Below are 20970 nucleotides of genomic sequence, written 5' to 3' on the forward strand. Positions count from 1 at the left end.
TGAATGCTCTGTACACATCTATGAGGTCCAGTTGGCTGATTGTGCTGTTTAGTTCTTCTGCATCTTTGTCAAGTTTCTTTCTGGTTGTTCCACTCATTTTTGAAAGTGGTGTATTAAAATCACCCACTATTATTGTAGATTCATCTATTGCTTTCTTCAAATCTATTAGAGTTTGGTTTATATTTTTTTGGAGTTCTTTCATTGGGAGGATAGATATTTACTATGGTTATGTCATCTTGTTCAATTATCCCTTTAATCATGAGATAATGTCCACCTTTATCGATTATGCTGGGTTTTGCCTTAAAAGTTTATTTTATCAGAGATTAATAATGCCACTCATGTTCGTTTTTGATTGCAATTAGCTTGGTATATTTTTTTCCATCCTTTTACTTTTAATCTGTTTTTGTCTCTGTGTGTGAGATGTCTCTTGCAGACAGCATATTGAAGGATCTTGTTTTCTTATCCATTCTACCACCCTCCGTCTCTTAACTGGTGCATTTTAATCCGTTTACATTCAGTGTAATTATCGGTAGGTATGGATCAATTGCTGCCATTATGTTTGTTTGTTTTTTTGTGTGTGGTTTTGTTGCTTTGTTCTGTGTGTCTTCCTTTGATGAGTTCATGCTTTTTGTGTTCTTTCTTGAGCGTTTCCTCAGAGTTTTAATGTTTCTGTGTTCTTCTTGGATTTTCATTTTCTTGGTATGTTGTGAAGTGTTCATTTTCTTTGAGTTTATCTTCTAGTCCATCAACTTTTCCCTTCATTTAGTACAGTCTATTTTATCCTGTAATCTACCTGACTTTCTCACCATCTGGATATCTGTTCCTACGTGTTTACCTTCTTTTACATTGTAATTGTTTTGATCATAGACTGACCGCCCAGATTCTCTGAGTTTGTTCTTATAGTTTTGTTCTGTTCTCTGTTGCAGACTGTGTAGAGGTTTGAGGCCCTATAGGCCTGAGAGTAACAGATCTAGCCACTTGGCAGTTAATAGCAAATTGTTTTTCATCAAATTGTTTAGTCATATTTATTTAATTCCAAACATGAGCCCTGGATGTCCACAGAGAAATGCAATATTCCCCTAAGTTTCTAAGTTCAAGACTTTCCCCCTAGAACCAAGGCAGTACAACTTCCTCAGAGGACGAACAAGGACAAGTTTACTGGGATTAAGCAGGGAGGCTCTGGAGAGGAACTGCCCGGGGTATATTCACTTGGGGTGGAGTGGTAAATTCTGGGAATACGGGATTAAGGACAATGGGGGCAACTCCCTTGGACCACCCTGGGTTCAATCAGTTTGATCCAAGTGAAGGTTAAACCCAGTAAAGAAGAAAGGAATATTGGTTTAAGTAAGGTTTACTGGCTTAACTTATCTTAAAGATTGTCTTGTTTGAATAATACCATTCTTCTTCTGTAAAGATCCCTCCCTGCTTGGTGTGAAGCTCCTCCCCTGAATAAAGCAGAGGCCCGAGCCTCCCCAGGTGTGCATTACTGGTTGGAAGGCATGGAGTAAAGCTTGCGGTGCATTACTGGTTGGAAGGCATGCAGTAAAGATTGCAGGGCAGTAAGCTGCTGCCTGCAGAGGCCACGATGCCTGTGCTCCCAAGCCTGCCCACCAGTGATGCATCCACCCTGGCTTTGGGGTGCCTCATTGTCTCCCTCCTTCTGTTTGTCTGTGTATTCTTTCGCTATCCCTATCGCCGCTGGATCTCCCCTCCTCGTGAACCAAACACTCGTGAACAACACAACTATGTTGAGGTCAGACCCCGGCAGTTCTCGACTCCTCCTTCTGTCAATTTAGTTCTGGGAGGTGCTGCCACATATGTCAATCTCCGGTTGTTGTCAGTTCTTGTTGGTTCTCAGTCCACAGAATTCCCTTTAGGATGTTTTGTAGCACAGGGTTGGCTTTGACAAAATTCCTTCGCTTCTGTTTATCATGGAATGTTTTGATTATACCATCGTATTTGATTGATAGCTTTGCTGGATAAAGGATTCTTGGTTGGCAGTTTTTGTCTTTCAGGGTTTTATATATGTCTCCTCATTGCCTTCTTGCTTGCATGGTTTCTGCTGAGAGATCTGAACTTAATCTGACTTGCTTGCCTTTGTATGTGACACTTCTGTTTTCTGTAGCTGCTCCAGGAGTGTCTCCTTACCTTTGATTTGAATATAACTCGGTGATTTTCTTTTGGGATCTATCCTTCCTCGGGTTCGTTGAGCTTCTTGAATGTTTATCTTTTTTCACTTTTCAGGATGTTAGAGAAATTTTCTTCCAGCATTTCTTCAACTATTTCCTCTGTAGACTTGTGTGATTCTTCTTGTTCTAGAATGCCGGTAATTCTTAAGTTATTCCTCTTCATGTTGTCCAACATGTATCTTAGACTTTCTTCAGATTTTTATATCCTTTTTTCTGTTTGCTCTTCTAAGTGGTATTGAGAGATTTGTCTTCCAGCTCACTGGTTCTGCCTTCCATCTCTTCTAATCTACTCCTTTGCCCTTTCAGTGTATTGCCTATTTCTGACATTCTATTATTGATCGTTTGGACCTCTTTCTTTAGGTTTTGAATTGTTTCCAATGCCTTATCTACTTTATTTGATTGTTCCTGTAGCGCTTTCCTGACTTCTTCCTGATTTTTCTCATCTCCATTGTAAAATGTTTTGAAACATGTTATAATAATTTTTCTGAATTCCTTCTCAGGCATTTCCAAGGCCTGCCCTCCTTCCAGAATGGAGTCCAGGTCTACCTCTAGGTCATTTGTCTCAGACATTTTATCTTGTTTCTCGACATGTGCTGATATGGTCATCTGCTTTTGCTTCTTGGACAGGTTTAGTGTTTATCTGTGGCTTTAATACTTAACTGAGTATGTGTTTTGTTATTTTTTATGCTTTTTGATTGCTTCCAGGTAGATGTGATCAGGATGTGGGCTTCCCTTTTCCCTCTTCTTATTGCTTAACTCAGAGTAACTTTCACAGGTGTTGTCTGCCTCCTGGTATATGGCAGTTGGTATTGGTTCTTGCTTAGATTTTGGTGGTTTATAGAGTATGATTGTAGCTTGACTGTATGGCAGCAGTTGCTGTCTCTTCTTGGGTAATACAGGGAGAGAAAGCGACTCCCAAAAGATAGAAGGGGGAGCATAAAACAGCAAAAAAAACCCACCAAAATAACAACAAAAACTAGACTGGATACTGTAGTCTATAATCACAGAAAAGGGAGAGAAGAAAAAAAAAACCTGTAGCCTAATGTATGACTTTAATGTCCTCTTTCAGCTTCTTGCCTTCAAAGCTGTCTAGGATAGATTTCAAGATGCCACTGTTGGTTGTTATGTTATACCTCAGGATTTAATTTAATTTTTGGACTGTTTTGTTTTTAAACTCTTTCCCTCTCCAAACCCCTTATTCTGGCTTTTTCCGTATTTAAAAAAAAAAAGTTCAGGGCCTGCTCTTGGGCTGAGAGTATCTGTGTGCATGCATGGCAGAAGAACCCACCAGGGGTAAGGGTGGGGGCTGTCCACTCACTCAGGCACCCCCTCTAGTCACCAAAATGGAGGTGCACAAACAGTAGGGGGCCAATGAACAGATACCAAAAAACAGTAAATCAGAACAAAGCAAATCCGACACAGCGTATTATCCACCTTTGCTCCGAGGTTCCTATGGTGTGTCTGCTCCCCCACTTGGTCGAGTCGTTTGGTCTCGCCCAAGCTGTTGGCTCTGCAGGCCGGCAGATTCAAAAGTACACAATTTCTTACCTCCACTTCAAGTTCCACTAGTTATAAGCCTTCAAACTTTTAAAATACTCCTACCTGTGTGGTCCCAAGTTTTGGAGCTCTGCCCTGAATCTGCTTTGCCTGGTATTCTGTGGTACTGCTGACAGCGAACCTCACTGCACCTCCACCCTAGCCGCCATCAAGCCCCACCTCTCCCTGGAACATTTTTAAGTGACCTCTAAGTCGAACTTTAAGGAGCTCTGGTAGCGTAATGGTTATGAATCAGGCTGCGAACCTTAGGGCCAGCAGTTTGAAACTACCAGCTGTTCCGCGGGAGAAAGATGAGGCTTTCTGCTCCTGTAAAGATTTACAGGCTCCGAAACCCTGTAGAGGTTCGCTAGGAGTCGGTTCCGACTCCATTGCACATAACCACTACACTACCACCACCAAGTCGAACTTTGGAGTCCTGGTGTGGCGCTGTGGGTTGGACTGCATAGTCGGTTTGAACCACAAGCTTGGCAGTTCAAGCTCACCAGCAGCTCCTCAGAAACCCTATACAGCATCACTATGTGTCAGAACTAACTAGACAGCCTAACAAGACAAACTTTGGAGTCCTGGTATGGCACTGCAGGATAATAGGCTGGACCGCTAGTTCAGTTTGAGCCGCAAGGTCAGCAGTTCAAATCCACCAGCCAGCTCCTCATTAACTCCATACAGGTTGGCTATGAGTTGGAGCCTACTAGACATTAATAGCACTTAACAACAAGTCCAACTTTAATGTGCCCTGGGGGCACCACAGGTTAAGCACTGGGTTGCTAACTGGAGGTCAACAGTTCAAACCTACCAGCTGCTCCAATGAGGGTGCCTGCTCCCAGAAAGAGTTCCTCTCCAAATCCCTAAGGACCAGTTCTAACCTGTCATGTGGGTTGCTGTCAGTGAGAAACAACTCGATGGCACTGGGTTTGGGTTTTGGTGTTTGGGAAGCAGTTTGGGGTTCCAGATGGCACAATGGTAAATCATTTGGCTGTTAACCCAAAAATCAGAGGATCAAACACACCAGCCAGCTACTCTATGAAAGAAAGATTTGGCAGACAGCTTCTACACAGCCTGCAAACCCCTCCCCTAAGGAGCTGCTCTCTGTCCCTAAGCTCCCTGCAGTCAGAATCAACTAGGGGGAGGTCAAGCTCTGCAAAAGCATTTTCCCTTCACTCCGCTCTCTTTGCAATCCCCGGAGAACACCTCAAGAGCTGGTGTCTACGCTAAGCCCCAAAGTTCCACAAAAGTCAGGGAGCAAAGTTAGAGCAGCTACAAGCAAGGGCAGAAAAGCTACGCAAGGATTCCTTCCGCCACCCCTAACCAATCCACACAGAAAGCTGCTGAGATGGAGGACAAGGCTGGAAGAAGTCGGTGACTGCAGACTCCAGGCAGGCTGAACTCCTTCTCTAGAGAGATAAAAACACAAAGCAGGAAGCTGGGGGAGAGAGGTGTGAGGGAGAACAGCCACTCTCAGGAGACCTGCTTCTTCCAGGGGAGGCAGCCCCAGGCCCCCGATCCCAGGCGATGGCCGCAGGCACTGGCATCAGCTGGGAGCCCAGCAGTTTCTCAGCAGGCCGCTCACTGTGGAAGTGGCTTGCAGCTGAGAAGCCTAGATGGCACACAGGACCTGGTAGCCTCAGTGCCCCCACCCGTAGGCCAGGACGCCCGTGGAGAGGGGCAGGGAAGACCCTGAGCCCTGCAGTCTATCCATTTGAAGCCCCAGGGGTCATGAGGTCTACAGGTCCTTAATTAAACAGTCTATCTGAGGTGGAGACCACAAGGCGGCGTTCAGCGTCTTCTAGACCCTGGGAGAGGGGCTCTGGACATCGCCTGGGGCAGTTCAGCTCCTAGCATGGTGGAGGTGATACGTATATGCAGCTTTGCCTAGGACCTTCCAGATGCAGTGGGACAGATCCCGGGTGTCACCCATGAGCTCCAGGGTCATGAAGTCAGTCCACACAGGGCCACAGTTCTGCAGAGGAGGCGAGCCTCAAGTGCACAAGCAGAAGGCAGATGAGGAACACTTCCTGGGTTCCGCATGGAGTGAGAAGCGGGCGGGAACCAACTCCAGCCTCCCCACGTCACCAGTCTGTGCCCACCATGGTAGGCCTGGGGGTGGGGGGGGGACGACTCACAGACAGACACACTAGAAATCACCTACGGGCAGGAAAAGAGGAAACGCTGGCCTGGCCTCATCGCCACCTGGCGGCATGCCTGACAGGGGGACAGCGGCGGGCACTAGAGGGGCTATGAGAGACTGTCCACCCACCCAGGTCTGGAGGGGAACAGGGGGCCAGCAGCAGCAGGGAGCAGGGCCTCAACAGAAGACGCCAGGAGGCCTCAGAGGGCACGGACGCCATCCGATGTCCCAGAACCCTGGGGCTCCTTGGGCAGGTGTCCCTCCAGGACAGGGCTTTCCCTGCTGGCTTCCTGTTGGTTTAGCGCTGATAGTTCCCATGGAGGGACTCCCAGGCCTCGAGAGGAAAGAGTTCTAGAAAGGTCCCCAGACCACAGCCCAGGCAGGGGACTGCCACCAGACTGGGGACCTGCCAATCCCTGGTTAAGGGGCCTCCAGGGAAGGACAGGCAATTCCCACTCGCTCACTGGGCAGTACATGGTGGGCTTCTCCAGGGGCCCCCGGCCACTGTTCCTTCACAAGGAGTGTGGGGGGGGGGGGGTTAATTTCCAGCATTTTCTCAGAAGATGCATGTACACTGCGGGCTTCTCCAGTAGCCCCTCCTGCAGGGTGATTCCGGCCTCCAGGGACCAACCATCTATATAAGTAATTCCCCTCAAACACACCCCCAGCAGAACTGCACGTCCCCCCGCTGCACCTAGAGGACAGAGCCTGGACACAACTTCCACACCTAGACCCAGGTTCCCTGCGCCATCTTCATTATCACCCTCAGAGCGCCGGGGCGTAGGACCCACACCCCAGCGGCACTCTGAAGCCCTCCATCAAACCAGCCCCGGCCAGCAAGTCTACAGAGAAATGGGACCAGCCTTCTCTCCAAGGTCTGGGTAAAGGGTCAGCTCTGTGGCTTAGGGATTCCCCCAAGGGGCTGACCCAGGAGGCCGTCCTGTCCAAAAGGGGACGGAGGACAGAGGCTGCGTGGCCAGACTACAGCCCTCGGCAGGGTTTCACCAAGAAGCCGCCCCACACACCTGCTGAGAAAGGAGGCTCAGGGGGGCAAGGGGCAGGCTTTTTTTTCTGTCTGGACAGGTCACCGTGTCACCCTGAGACAGCCCCTGCACACCCTCATGGACTCAGGGCACAGGCACACTTGTCCCTCATGTCACCCACTAGACCAATGCTGGACCAATGCTCTCTGTCCCTCACGCTGGCCTGCTGAGCTAAGTTAGCCAACGGACGCTGTGGCTTGGATCCCGTCCAGATCTGGACAAAACGATGAGAAGAGAAAGGCGTTCTCAAGAGAACCGGCACTCGCCAACAGCCGTGTTTTCAGAAACGACTTTTTAGGAAAAACCCACCCTCCACCTGGGTCACACCCGTGTGCATGTAAAATAGGAAGAGAAAACACCCAGTCACAGTGCTTACTGGGAAAAGCTGCTGCCGAGCCCACAAGGAGGCAGCGCACTTCCTGTCGTTGCCTGGCCGCCTGACTAACACAAGACCTAACCCCCAGGAAGGGAAATGAGCGTGGATTCCCGTACATGACACAAGCAACGCCCGCTGGGCTCTGACAACATGGTACAGCCCCACTGAGCTACAGCTATTTATGACCCTTGAAAGACCAAATGTTACAGTGCCTGCCAAGACCTGACCCCACGCTGGAGGTTGGGCTGCACCTGGCAGCCTTGGAAACAGCCCATGGGAGGTTGTCAGATTACATGTTTACAAGCGGATTCTCGACCAAAATATTTTCATCCCATGCTGGTTTAGATCTGCTTTCCAGCACACAAAGAATTAACCAAGACATTCATCCCTGGACTGCTAAACTCAAGGCTGGCAGTTCGAAACCACCAGCCAGCCACTCCTTGGCACCCTCTACAAGGTCACTCACTATGAGCTGGAACACAGACCCTACTGTTGCTTTGCTTCTAAATAGCCTCTCTCCCCCCACCATGCATTCTACAGGTATAAAGAATGCTGTGGAGTGACACTGTACGATAAGCACTGGACGTCTACCCACAAGGTCAGCGGTTCAAACCCACTATCCACTCGTCAGAAATCCTACACAGGGTTGCTGAGTTGGAACCGACTTGACGGCACCTGACTGACAACAGCGCCACCACTAGTGTGTAAGGAGAACAGGCCTCCCTCAGAAAGTTCAGAGAAGCCATTTCTAGAATCAGCATGGTTCTCCCTCTGAGTGAAAACAACCCCCAGGTGTAATAGGAGCATGCTTACCTTCTACTACAACAGAAAAATCTAGACACCTGTCTGCTTCCCTCTTAGGACTCAGAGATGTTGGAAGCCCCTGCCCCTGCCCCTGACACACACACACACACACACACACACACACACACACACACACACGAGATGTGTTTTGCAGCAATACTTCTCTGCACTTCAGGCAGTACTGCCTTGCCTGGCTGGCCAGCTCAGCATTAGGAACTAATATCTCCCCAACACGCTTCCTACTAGGGTCTCAGCCACTTCAAAGTCACCTGACCACCTCCACCCACCTGGATGGCCCGTTCTAACTTGGTCTTAGTCATTCAGGTCAGAAAACCATCACACCGTCATCACTCTCCCCTACCCCCCTGTACCCGGGTTCTAATGCAGCCCTGCTTTTCGATTTCTGCTGCCACATCTTGCTCTGAATGGTATGGGAACCTCAGCATTCAGCTCCCTGGCTCCTCTCTGACTTAGTGCCCCAGGCAGGCAGTGTGCCAGTTGTGCAGGCTCTCAGGGCTGCCTCTGGTCCAGGATGCTGGCTCTCCCGCCTTGAACATGCGCTCCTCCCTGCATTACTCCTCTAGCCTCCTCCTAGGCCTCCTTTGGAACACAGCCCTGGGGAGCTTTCCTGACTTCAGGAGTCCCTGCCAGGTGCTGTGCTGTGCCGACCTTCTTACACCAAACACTACTCTGTTGCTGTGTGCCATGGAGTCAGGTTCTGACTGACAGCGACCTTCTATAGGGTTTCCGAGGAGCAGTTGATAGGTTTAAACTACCGACCTTATGGTTCACAGTCCAGTGCTGATCCTACAGTGCCACGCCAGGAGTCCTACCACAGCATAACAGTGCTCTATACTGAGGAGCCCTGGTGGCATAGTGGATTAAGCAATGGGCTGCTCCTCACAAGGTCATCGCTTCAAAACCACCAGTCACTCCATGGGAGAAAGGCAAAGATGTCTGCTCTTGTACAGATGACAGCTGTGGGAACCCGAGGAGGCCGTTCACTTTTGTCCAATAGGGTGGTTGGGAGTAGGCGTCAACCGGACAGCAATGGTCAAATGCGTTGAATAAATGAATGAACTTAGCAGCTCACAATGATAGGAAAGAAAAAGTCAGACGCTGGAGAGGAATCAACAGTATTTCAAGACCCTTAAGTAGAAGTAATTTCAAGTAGGGTTTGCTCTCTGGCCACCTCTATGCCGAAAAGGAAACCGCTACAGACAAAGAAGCGGTCCCTCTCATCAGAACTCTCCCTAACCCTCCAAAGGTTGAGTCAGACTGACAAAGTCAAACCTAAAATAATGTAGCTCATGACTACACAGAACGATTATCAATGACTGTAAGAGTTACAAGAAACCACATCATTCAGGGAATGAGGAATTGGGAGGTGCAAATGAACAATGGCAGCCACCAGAGGGTGAGTGGTCACCACAGAACATGAATAACCTCAAACACAAAGAATCAGAGAATACTGTAAACTGAATCAGGCAAAGAGAACGTCAGAAACCTACAGTCTTACTCAATCAATGCCAGACAAAGCAGTCGCCCGCTGCCCTAACCCATAAGCTTTAGACTTCATGTCTCAGAAATTAAGTTTCTGGTTTAACTGCTGATGCAGAAAACCAGCTATGATCTCTCCATTTAAATCAAGAAGACCTCTGGAGCCCCACCAACTGCACTCAGGGGGCTACTATTTATAAAACTGACTTTGAGAAGTTGATTTGGACTAGTCTCCCCCAACACACAACAATGCAACCCCCCCAAAAAAAAAAATCCAAGAGAAATGCCCTTTCTGAAAGAATTTGTGGAGACTGTTCCAACATCTGTCATGAATGAATTCCAACGTTAAACAATGACTAATAAGGTACGTATCACATAGTTTAAACATAAAGGGAAATGACAAAATCACCTAAAACGTCCTTTTTTAGAACTGAACCTTTTTCAAAACTTGATTCCAAATGTCTCAGTGGTTTGATGCCAGAACACAGAAGTCATGCAGCTGGTGACCACTGTAATTTACTCTCCGTCACTCAGATGCACCAGATTTCAGAAAGGAGAGCGGTAACTCTCTTACATCCCTCCCCCGCCCCCCCCCCCCACCGGGTTCACCCGTGCGAAACTTAAAAGCCATTCTGAGAGGCTTCTAAGAGCCACCGGCTCCCCCCGCCCCCGATTTTATCAACTTAAAAGTTCCCCTAAATCAGACAAGTTTTGGCTGGAACTCTTTCGCCATAACCCACAAAGCGAGCTCAGTCTATACCTAGAATAGGCACACGTGACTATTCTGAAGGTCAGGAGGTCAAGCCTCACCCAAGCAGCACACTGCAAAAACCTAAACCTCAGCTAAAGGATGCAGACCGAAGACTAATTTTTTTGTTTTGATCAAGTGTCTCTCTAATAAGAAAACCATTTACACACAGGTGATTTCCCCCCTCCCGTTAATATTAAGAATAGCAGCAGGGCATACCAGCAGCCTGCTGAGATACACTGCTGGTCTCTTCATGTCTAAAGCCGAGAGAAGGAAAACAAAGACTCAAGGAAACAACTCCTCGTCTGAGGACTAACGGAGCACACAAACCTCAGCCTTCACTAGCCTTAGACTAGGACTAGACAATGCGCGCTGCCACAATGATTGCTCAGAGCCGGATCACAATAGAAACTTGAACACAGTGAGTGGAAAATGGAGCACAAAATTCAGTATCATAAAATGAGCAGAAGCGTAGTGGTTACGAATCGGGCTGCGAACCTTAAGGTCAGCGGTTCGAAACTACCAGCCGCTCCGCGGGAGAAAGATGAGGGCTTTCTACTCCCGTAAGGATTTACACCCTCGGAAACCCTGTACAGGGTCGCTATGGGTCGGAACCGACTCGACGGCACTTAACAACAACAACAACAATGGTCTGCTAGAAACTAGGGTTACCTCCTCCCCCAAGAATAGGGCCCTTAGTCACCCTACAAACCTGAATCTGAACCCACCCGAGATCAACAACAGGCAGGTCTACAAGGTGAATGATAATCCCACGAGACCAGAAGGGCAGCATTTGCACAAAACCAAAGTTCAAAAAGCCAAAAGGGGCAGGAGAGACAGGCAAACTTCCATTCAGGGGGCCCAGGGAGGAAGCAGGACAAGCGCTGTTATACTGGGCGGGGGGATTGCAAGGAATGTCACGAAACAAAATGTGTATCAACTGTTGGGTGGAACTTGGTCTGTTAACTTTCACTCAAACCCAAGAAAATGTTCAAAAACAAAAGAAAAGGAGCAGACCTCTTAGTTCAACATGTTCTCAGCAAATGTTTACTTTTAAGAGACCACTGCTTGAGCAAATTGCTTCAAAGGCTACTTCACATTTACATAACACGCTCGGGTACTTTTCCAGAACACAGGCCCCTTTGAAAAGTACTAGAAAAGCTTTGAGAGGTTCCTCTTCCCAGGCCTGAATTCCTGAAACAGGATTGCTTCATGGCCCGGCTGCCAGGATGTGAGAAATACGGCAGATTCCCCATTTCTGTCTGAATCACGCCCAAGTCACCCCAGGGCCCAGAGCGATTTCTTCACGAGACCCCTGGGAACGCAAACCGAGAGCAGACCCTGCAACGCCTACACACGGGGATTCCAGGTCAAGACCCGAACTTGTAAACACTGCCCCTCTTTTCAAGGGGACGCGGGCGCGGCGCGAGGAGGCTCGGTGGCCGCGCGCGGGGGGCAGGGGAGACGGGCCGCCCACCCGCTCTCAGGAAGGCCGACGGCAAGGCACAGAGACGGGGGCCCTCGGGAGCGGAGCCCCGGGGCCGGGGGGCCGGGACCCAGGCCGTGGCGGCCGCGCCCTCTGCCCGGCCGCCCCTCTCACCTCCTGCGCCGGCGGTCCCGGTTCCGGCCGAAACGGTCGGACAGGCGGCCCAGGAGCGCGACGAGCCCGGGGCGGCCCGGCAGAAGGCCCAGCAGCCGCCTCCAAAACACCGGCGCCGCCGCCGCCATGGAGACTCGCCGCTTCCGCTTCCGGCTTGCACAAACTTTATTGACAACGGAGCACATGGACACCGCGGCCGTGCGCGTGCGCGGGAGCCAGACCGAGTGGCAGGGTTTGGGGGTGTGGCGTGCAGGGGGCGGGCGTGCGGAGTGTCGGAGTGTCAGTTTCCTCTGTAGAGTAGGGTGGTGAGGTGGTTGTCGCGCCAAGGAGGACGTTATGGCCTTGTAGGCTGCAGGGAGGTGTGTTCAGGTGTGGCCTTACACCTGCACGCGTTACAGGTCACAGGAAAGGGTGCAGTGAGAAACCAAAAGCACCTTACTTTGTCCTCCTACTCAGTAGTGATGAGTAGTGGGGACCACTTTTCCAGGCTCGACTTCATCGGGTGAGACACACACACACACACCCCCACACACACACCTAAGGTGTTAGTTAGGTTTGTACAAAACTGGGTTCACGCCTGAGTCACTGAGTTGCGCTGAGCCATTGAAAATCCCCACCAAACTCAGGGGAACCAATTTTCACCTTGTCAGCCCCAGCACCTGCGACTGGCAGGGTGCCCTCCACAGAACCCTGTGAAATGAGGGAGGCGCCCTCAATTCCGGATGCCCAGATACACCAGCTGTCACTGGCCCCAAGGAATGCACAGTTTTGTCATCAAATAGACAACTACGCTGAAGAAGCTCACTTCTGTTAGCAAATTTTCAAAAGGAAAACAACGCAGTGCTCTGAGACTCAGGACAGCTATTGGTTCTGATAGTTAACAGTATGTGGCTCCTAGGCTGGACCCCAGAAACTGGAACCTGACATCTGGAAAAGCTGGAAAGGAGACAATTGTGTCCTTTGTATCTCAGGGGAGTGTTGGGAGGTTAGTATGCTCTATGGACACACTCTGCACACAACAAGTTTAGCTTTTCACTGGACTGATTTATCCCCAGGAAATGAATTACAAACTCTCTAGAAGACTGTGCATCTCAGCAGTGTTGTTAATATAAAAATAAAATAAAATAAAAATGTGGAAGCAGTCAATAGTGGGAGAATTGGTTAAATAATGGAGCATCCGGGACGTCCAGAAAAATGACTTTGCATAAGAATGTTTAATGACATACTAGGTTTAAAAAAAAAAAAGCCAACTACCAAAGGGTAGAATCGTTTGGAGCTTTTCTCATTTTATTAAAAATTGGAAAGAAAGAGTGTGTGTGTATAGACTAAAAAGTAAATACACCCAAATGTTAACATTGTTTATTTGGTCTATATCAAGATTTCCAGATTGTTTACAACCAATGAGTATTTCAGACTGAGTTCAAGTTTTAAATTATTTTAAGGTTAAGGAGATTTACAGATACAAAGTGGCACTGTATTCATTTCCACCCTTCCAAGTTAGAAATGGTGAGTCATCAGATTTCCTAACTTCCAGTAACTAGAGTGAGACCACCCACTTCAAGGTCCCACTTTACAAAATACCACTCCACCATGACTTCACTTGTGAGGACTGTGTGGGCCAGAGGAGCACTCTGGTCATCATGAAAATACCTCGAAGCTTGGGTAAGCATACTGTGTTTTGCTGTGTGAGGCATTAAATGAGATACAAGTCAAAGCACTGGGAATTTCCAATCTTCCATTAAGTGATAATAACAGGTATTGCGAGTATTTGTGTTAAGCATGAAGGACTCCTGGTAGGGCAAGGGTTAAGCACTGGGCTTGCTAACTGTGGTCCAAACTCACCAGCTGCTCCCAAGGAGACAGATGTGGCATTCTGCTCTCATCAAGATTTACATCCTTGGAAGGCCTTGGAAGGCCAGTTCTGCTCTGCTCTTGAGGGTCCCTGTGAGTCCGAATTTGTTTTGTTAAACATAAACAGAAGGGATACCACACACCAAGCTTCTGGCCTTCATGGCTCACTTGAAGTAGATCCAGAACCAGAGTGAGGCAACTTGGGCTCGGCCCTAGGTCACATACATTTGTTGTTGTCATTTAAGTGCTGTCCCACCCATAGCGACCCATAGGGTTTCCTAGGAGCAGCTGGTGAGCTTGAACTGCCGACCTTGCAGTTCAAGCTAACCAGCTTTTGTGGTCTGACGCATTAACCCACAGCGCCACGCCAGGACTCCATTTAGAGCTACAAAAAACAGTAAATCATTTTCAGTGCGGGAGCACCATTTTCACTGGATGCAAGGACACGACAGGAAGGCTCATCTGCCACAGTTAGTGAAGAGGATGAGGAGGTAGCTCAGGTTAGCCCTGGTGCTTGGAGAGCTACCAGACACAGACTCCACTCCTGCTGTTGGAACTCGTGGGTCCCCACCTGGATGACCTGGATGACCCTGAACCAGAATGCCCTAACACACCTCCTGCCTTCTCGTTTGTCCCATTCACTCCTTCCCAAACCGGAAGTACCAGGGTTAGAAAGATAGGGTCGATGAGTCTGATGACAGACATCATGTCTTCCCAAACGGAAAAGGAAAGCCATTCATTGGGAGCCCAGTTGACGTCAGAGCACAGTGGACCCTGGCCCCAGATAACAGGCTGCTCTGAAGCAGGAAATACCAGGAAATCCTGAGCCAAGGGCCCAGGCCTCATCCTCTGTGATTCACCCCCTGAGGGGAAACCATGCCAATGCAAGCGGAAGGCCCCTCTTCTCCAGGCTGTCCGCAGATTCAAGAGGGACAAAGAGGCCGGCCATCCCACCTCTGCCTCCAGAGAGGAGAGACTCTGATTTCGATTCTACATGGACACTTGTCAGCATGTCCTTAGATCCACACTCTTGCTTTACAGGGAATGGAGCCCACTGTTAGGGATTGCACTGGGTCCCCCCAAAATATGTGACTTTGTAGGATAAGTACTGGACTGCTAACCACAAGGTCAGCGATCCAAGTCCACCATCCACTCAGAAAGCCAAGACTTTCTGCTCGTGCAGAGATTTATGGCCTTGGAAGCCCTGTCCAGGGCTGCTTTGAGTCGGAAATGACTCCAGGCTACACAACAACAAGATATGTATTGAAACCCTAACTCCTATTAACAGTGGATGTGGTCCTGTTTGGAATTGGCATTTTCTTTGTTATGCGAGTAAGAGTTTACCAGAATAGGGTGGATCTTAAAGCGGATCATTTCTGAGTTATAAAAAGAGTAAAATAAACACACATGGGGAAAACAAATGCTGGGGAACACCAAAGAGCACCGTAGATTTAGAGTTGTTGTTAAATGCCTTGGAGTGGGTTCTGACTCACAGTGACCCCCTTACAGGGTTTCCAGAGAGACGCACTGCTAGGCTTGACCTGCCGACCTTGCAGTTAGCAGTCCAATGCTTATCCCTTTGTTTTAGGAGAAGCTGGTGGGTTTGAACCACTGACCTTGGGTTTAGCAGTCAGTGCTTATCCTACAGAGCTACACCAGGGCTCCATTTGCTTTAGAGTTGTTGTTAGGTGCCATCAAGTTGGTACCGACTCATAGTAACCCTATGCACAGCAGAACGAAACACTGCCCGATCCTGAGCCAACCTCACTATAGTTGCCACACTTGAGTTCATTGATGCGGCCACTTACTTGGCCAATCCATCTCGTTGGGGGTCTTCCTCTTTTTCTCTGACCCTCTACCTTACCAAACATGATATCCTTCTCCAGTGACTGGTCCCTCCTGACACTATATCCAAAGTATGAGAGACGAAATTTGGCCATCCTGGCCTCCAAGGAGCACTCTGGCTGCACTTCTTCCAAAACAGATTTATTGGTTCTTTTGGCAGCCCATGGCACTTTCAGTATTCTCCTCCAACACCATAACTCAAAGGCATCAATTTTTCTATGGTCTTCCTTATTTACTGTCCAGCTTTTGCATACATATGAGGTTATTGAAAACACCCTGGCTAGGGTCAGGCACACCTTAGTCCTCAAGCTGATATCTTTGCTCTTCAACACTTTGTACCACAGATTTGCCTAGAGTAGTCACCAGAAACCAGGCGAGAGGCCCACTGGGAGTGGACACAGCCTGTTCCCAGGTTTGGACTTTTCGCCTCCAGAACTGCCAGACAATAAGTTTCTGTTTCTTTAAAGCCACCCACATGGAGTCTTTCTGTTAGGGCAACACTAAGAGGTTCAGACACCCACACATGAAAGATGAGACGAAACCAGCCCCATGACCTTACCATCTCTTCTTGTTGTTGTTGTGAAGAGCTGTTGAGTTGGTGTTCTAAGGAGCAGCTGGTAGGTTTGAACCGCTGACCTTGTGCTGTCCAGTGCTGATCTCACACGCCACACCAGGAGGTCCACTGGAGAAGGACCTCCTCTAGCCAAGGCTATTTCCCTTCCCCTCTCCCTCTGCATCCCTGTGGCCAATCTCACTGCCTTCTTCCACACCCTCAGTGGGCCCATCCATAGCCAATCACGGGGACGGGGCAAGATGTGGTCTCCTTGCATTCTGTGGTGCATGAGTCCAGGGCCTGCTGGACAACAACCACCACACACACTCTGGCTCCAAGAAATAGACATGAGTTGTGTGTTTGCTCGGCCTCGAAGCCTCTTGCTCCAGATGCACTCACCCTTCTAGCTTCATCCGAATGTCCCCTGCCCCAGAAGCATCTTCCTAGACCCTAAGAACACATCTTTATTTTCTTTTTGTCACTTAATTCATCTAAACTTTTTACTGGTTTGTTGCTGCGTTTGGTCTGCCTGTCAGCCCCCACCCAAAATATGGCTCATAGAGGACTCTGAGTCAGGGAGTGGGTGTGCCACCTGGAAGGGTCCCACATGAAGTACTGAAGGAATGAACAGGTGGCACTGATGGGTCAACTCAGGAGCTTTCATGCTGGTGGGAGCCTCCCTGTGTGCATCTCTCCCTCCCAGGGTGGGAGCAAATGGTGGGTTGACCTACTTGGGAGGGGGTGGGGGCTTTTCAGATTTCTTGCTTTCTAATTGATTTGCAAATCTCAAAGCTTAGGACCACCTTTTGGGATGGGCAGCCCCTCTGTTCATTTCTGATCTTCTTTCTCCCTTGGAATAATCTTTCCCCACTGGGCTGTTCCTCTTGTTCAGTCCTTGATGCCCTCCCCCCTAAACTAACCCTAACTCCCGCCCTTTCAGGTATAAGGCAGGCTTCTGTCCTCTGAGAAGAGGGATTGGCAAAACAGGGGTTTCTTAAACCTAAGATGCACTGTCATTGAGCCGATGCCGACTCCTAGAGACGCTGTAGGGTGAAGAAGTACCACCTAGGTTTTCTGTACCTCCTTACGGGAACACATAGCCTCATCTTTCTCCTGAGGAGTTGGTGGTGGGTTTGAACTGCTGACCCTAAGGTCTAGCAGCCTTGTTTCTTCCTTTTCTCTTTAACATTTTGTTATGAATTGAGTGAAGGTTTACAAAGCAGACCATCAGTTTTACATATACTTGGTTTCATTACGTTGATTGCTATCCCCTCCATATACCATCGGTTAACAGTCGTGATACAGGTATGCTGTGGAGTCGGTTCTGACTCATAGCAATCCTGCATAGGCTGTAAATCCGAGGCTGTAAATCTTCACGGGGGCAGAAATCTTTATGTTCTATCACAGAATGGCTGGTAGATTCGAACTGTTGACCTTGTGGTTAGCAGCCATTTGTAATCCACCCCACTACAAGGGCTCTTTTCAGTTAATTGTTGTTTACCTCTATTCTCTTGCAGCCTTGTTCCTTAAAGGGCCAGTATTAAATAAAAAGCAGCCACTAAACAAATAAGCCCTGATTGTGTTCCCATAAAATTCCATTTACAAAACATCAAGTCACTGAGAACAGCCTATACAGCTCAGTCACAAACATACTCTCTGAAGCTCCACCCACTAGGCAAGAGCCAATAGCAAATTCCTATACCACCTGACCAATGATAGACAGCAGCCAACACCAGTCAGCACCGAGGCTGAGGTGCACTAATGGCAAACAGAGAACACTGCACACACTTCCATTCTCTAACTATATCCACAGGAGGCAGCTTAAAACCACATCAACATATAATCATCAATTCAATACAAATACAACATCACCACAATGTCCCAGAGACAAGAAACTATTTTACCGCACATGAGGAAACAAGAGGGAATGGTTCAAGCAAATGTCCTAGATTCAGAGCCAGAAAATGTTCCTGAGGAAGAAAAGATAATGGAACTAACTGAAAAATAATTCAAAAGAATGATATATAGATACCTTCAAAGGAAGGACAGAAAGATTGAGGAAAGCAAGGAGAACACAGGAAAAAAAAAAACTGAAAAATTCAGGAAAACACTACAAGAACAAACAGACGAAATAAACACAAATTCTGAAAGCATCCAAGCCTGCAACTGGAAATCCAAAAGATTAAGTTTAATATTTCAGAAATAGAAATTACTTTGAAAAGGCAGAGGAGTAGATTCAAAGCAACGGGAGCCTGAGTTCGTGAGCTTAAACATAAATCTCTTAATTCTAGAAAAACGATTAGAAAAAAAAAAAGACAAAATCCAAAGAAAATCTAAGAGTTGTATGAGGCACCATGAAGAGGAACAACTTAAGGGTGATTGTAATTCCAGAACAGGAAGAGACACTAAAAAGCACAGAGAAATTTTTCAAAGAGTTTTTGCAGAAGAAAAAATCTCCTCTACCATCATAAAGAAATGACAATGAGCTGAATAAACCCCAAACAAGATAGATCCAAAAAAAAAGGTTACCAAAACATATCATAATCAAACTTTCCAAAACCAAAGATGAACAAAGACCCTGAGAGCAGCTCAGGAAAGCTGAACCGTTAACTGCAAAGGAGAACCAATAAGGCTAAGCTCTTAGTTTTCAGCAGAAACTATGCTAACTCTTGCAATGGGATGACATACACAAAACTCCAAAAAAAAAAAAAAAAAGCAAAAAAATGCCAACCAAGTATATACCGAGCAAAGCTGTTCCTAAACTATGATGGCCAAATTTCCTGATAAACCTAAATTAAAGGAATTTATAATAAATAACAAGACCAACTTTACAAAAAATGGTAAAGGGTGTTCTTGACTGGGAATCAAAAATACCAAACAATAAACTGAGATTACCATACATGACAACACCACCCATAGTTCAACCCAGATATGTTATTGTTGTATTTTTAAGTGCCATAGAGTCAGTTCTGACCCATAGCTACCCTGTATAGGGTTTCCGGGGCTTTGAATCTTCCTTGGAGCAAAGAGCCTTCTCCTGCAGAGTGGCTGGTAGGCTTGAACTGAAGACCTTGTAGCTCACAGTCCAGTACTTACCATATGTTGCTGTTGTTAAGTGCTGTAGAATCGGTTCTGATTTATAGCAACCCGGTATAGGGTTTCCGAGGAGTGACTGGTGAGTTCAAACCACCGACCTTGTGGCTCAAACCGACTTTGCAGTCCTGCATTTATCCTACAGCGTCACACCAGAAGTCCACTCATCATATGGCGGTGGTGGTTATGTGCCGTGGAGTCGGTTCTGACTCATAATGACCCTATGTACAACAGAATGAAACACTGCCTGGTCCTGGGCCAACCTCACAATTGTGACACTTATTGCATGTTGTTGTTATGTGCCGTGGAGTCAGTTCCGACTCATAGCAACCCTGTACAGGATTTCTGAGGCTGCAAATCTTTACGGGAGCAGAAAGCCTCATCTTTCTCCCACGAAACAGCTGGTACTTTCGAACTGCTGATAGTGAGATTAGCAGCCTGATTCGTAACCAGCAGAGTGGTTACAAATCGGACTGTGAACCGCAAGGTCAGTAGTTCTAAACTACCAGCTCACCAGCCGCTCCTCGGAAACCCTAACAGGATCACTATGAGTCGGTAACACCAACAATATAAGACTGAAAATAGGGAACCAGTGGTATCACTATATCATGAAGTCAACTACAAAGCATAAAGAGGGAATAGTGTAGATTTAGAACTTCCAAACAGCAAGGAAGTCGAGGCAATTTCAAGATAAACAAATTGTTTTAACGAGGGAAAAGTATTTATAAATTGCAGAGAAACCCCAAAGAAAATGAATACAACGGCACATCAAAAATAAGAGGGACATCAGAAAGATTTAGTAAGCATTAACATAAGAGAATGGAAAAGGCAAAGAAAACTCACAAACAAAATGAACTTAGTGCAGAAAATTATGTGGAATCAAGAAACCAGCAATACCACCAGAAAGAACATCCAGAAAAATGACAACAATCAATTCTTCCTATCTATAATTACACTGAATGTAAATGACTTAAATGTACCAGCCAAGAGACAGAGCAGAATGAAGACGACAGGATCCTTCAATATGCTGTCTATGAGAGACATATCAAAACAATAGAGACAGCCTAAATGCCCATCAACAAATGAACAGTTAAACGAACTTTGGAACATACACACAGTGGAATACTATAAAACGTTGAAGAATAAAGATCCACCTGCAAAACACCTCACAACACAGATGAACCTGGAGGATACTATGCTGAGTAAAGTTAGTAAATCATGAAAAGGCAAATGTTAAATGAGATCAATGTTGTAAAAAGTTTAAAGGTTTTCTTAATAAAATAAAACAATCTATGAGCTCTGGTAGCGTAGTGGTTACGAATCGGGCTGCGAACCTTAAGGTCAGTGGTTCGAAACTACCAGCTGCTCCGCGGGAGAAAGATGAGGCTTTCTACTCCCGTAAAGATTTACACCCTCGGAAACCCTGTACAGGGTCGCTATGGGTCGGAACCGACTCGACGGCACTTAACAACAACAACAACAAATGATGGTTGGGGGAAGCGGAAGATGGAGAAAAATTATTCAGACTAGAGGGTAGACACATGTTAACATGGGTGACAGGGCAGGCAATATACAAGAGGGAGGTTAGCTGAGAAAAGATGAATGTAGCGGGAGACACAGGGAGGAATGTTAAAGCGAATTGAGGTAAATACTGTTAATCATTGGTACCTGGAAGGGATTGCACTC

The 20970-nt window shown here is 47.4% G+C and overlaps 1 protein-coding gene across 1 annotated transcript in view; it reads right to left on the bottom strand.

Moving 5' to 3' along the window:
• Positions 1–20970, bottom strand: part of PGS1 (phosphatidylglycerophosphate synthase 1) — a 54749-nt gene that overhangs the window by 17889 nt on the left and 15890 nt on the right. The window contains exons 2-3 of the mRNA XM_006869654.1: positions 12560–12632; positions 11943–12291 (exon numbers count right to left, since the gene is read on the bottom strand). Of these exons, the coding sequence (XP_006869716.1) occupies positions 11943–12291; positions 12560–12632 (422 nt within the window). The remainder of the gene's footprint in view (positions 1–11942; positions 12292–12559; positions 12633–20970) is intronic.

This window comes from Chrysochloris asiatica, unplaced genomic scaffold (genome assembly GCF_000296735.1).
Source record: "Chrysochloris asiatica unplaced genomic scaffold, ChrAsi1.0 scaffold00132, whole genome shotgun sequence".
Lineage (NCBI taxonomy): Eukaryota > Metazoa > Chordata > Mammalia > Afrosoricida > Chrysochloridae > Chrysochloris > Chrysochloris asiatica.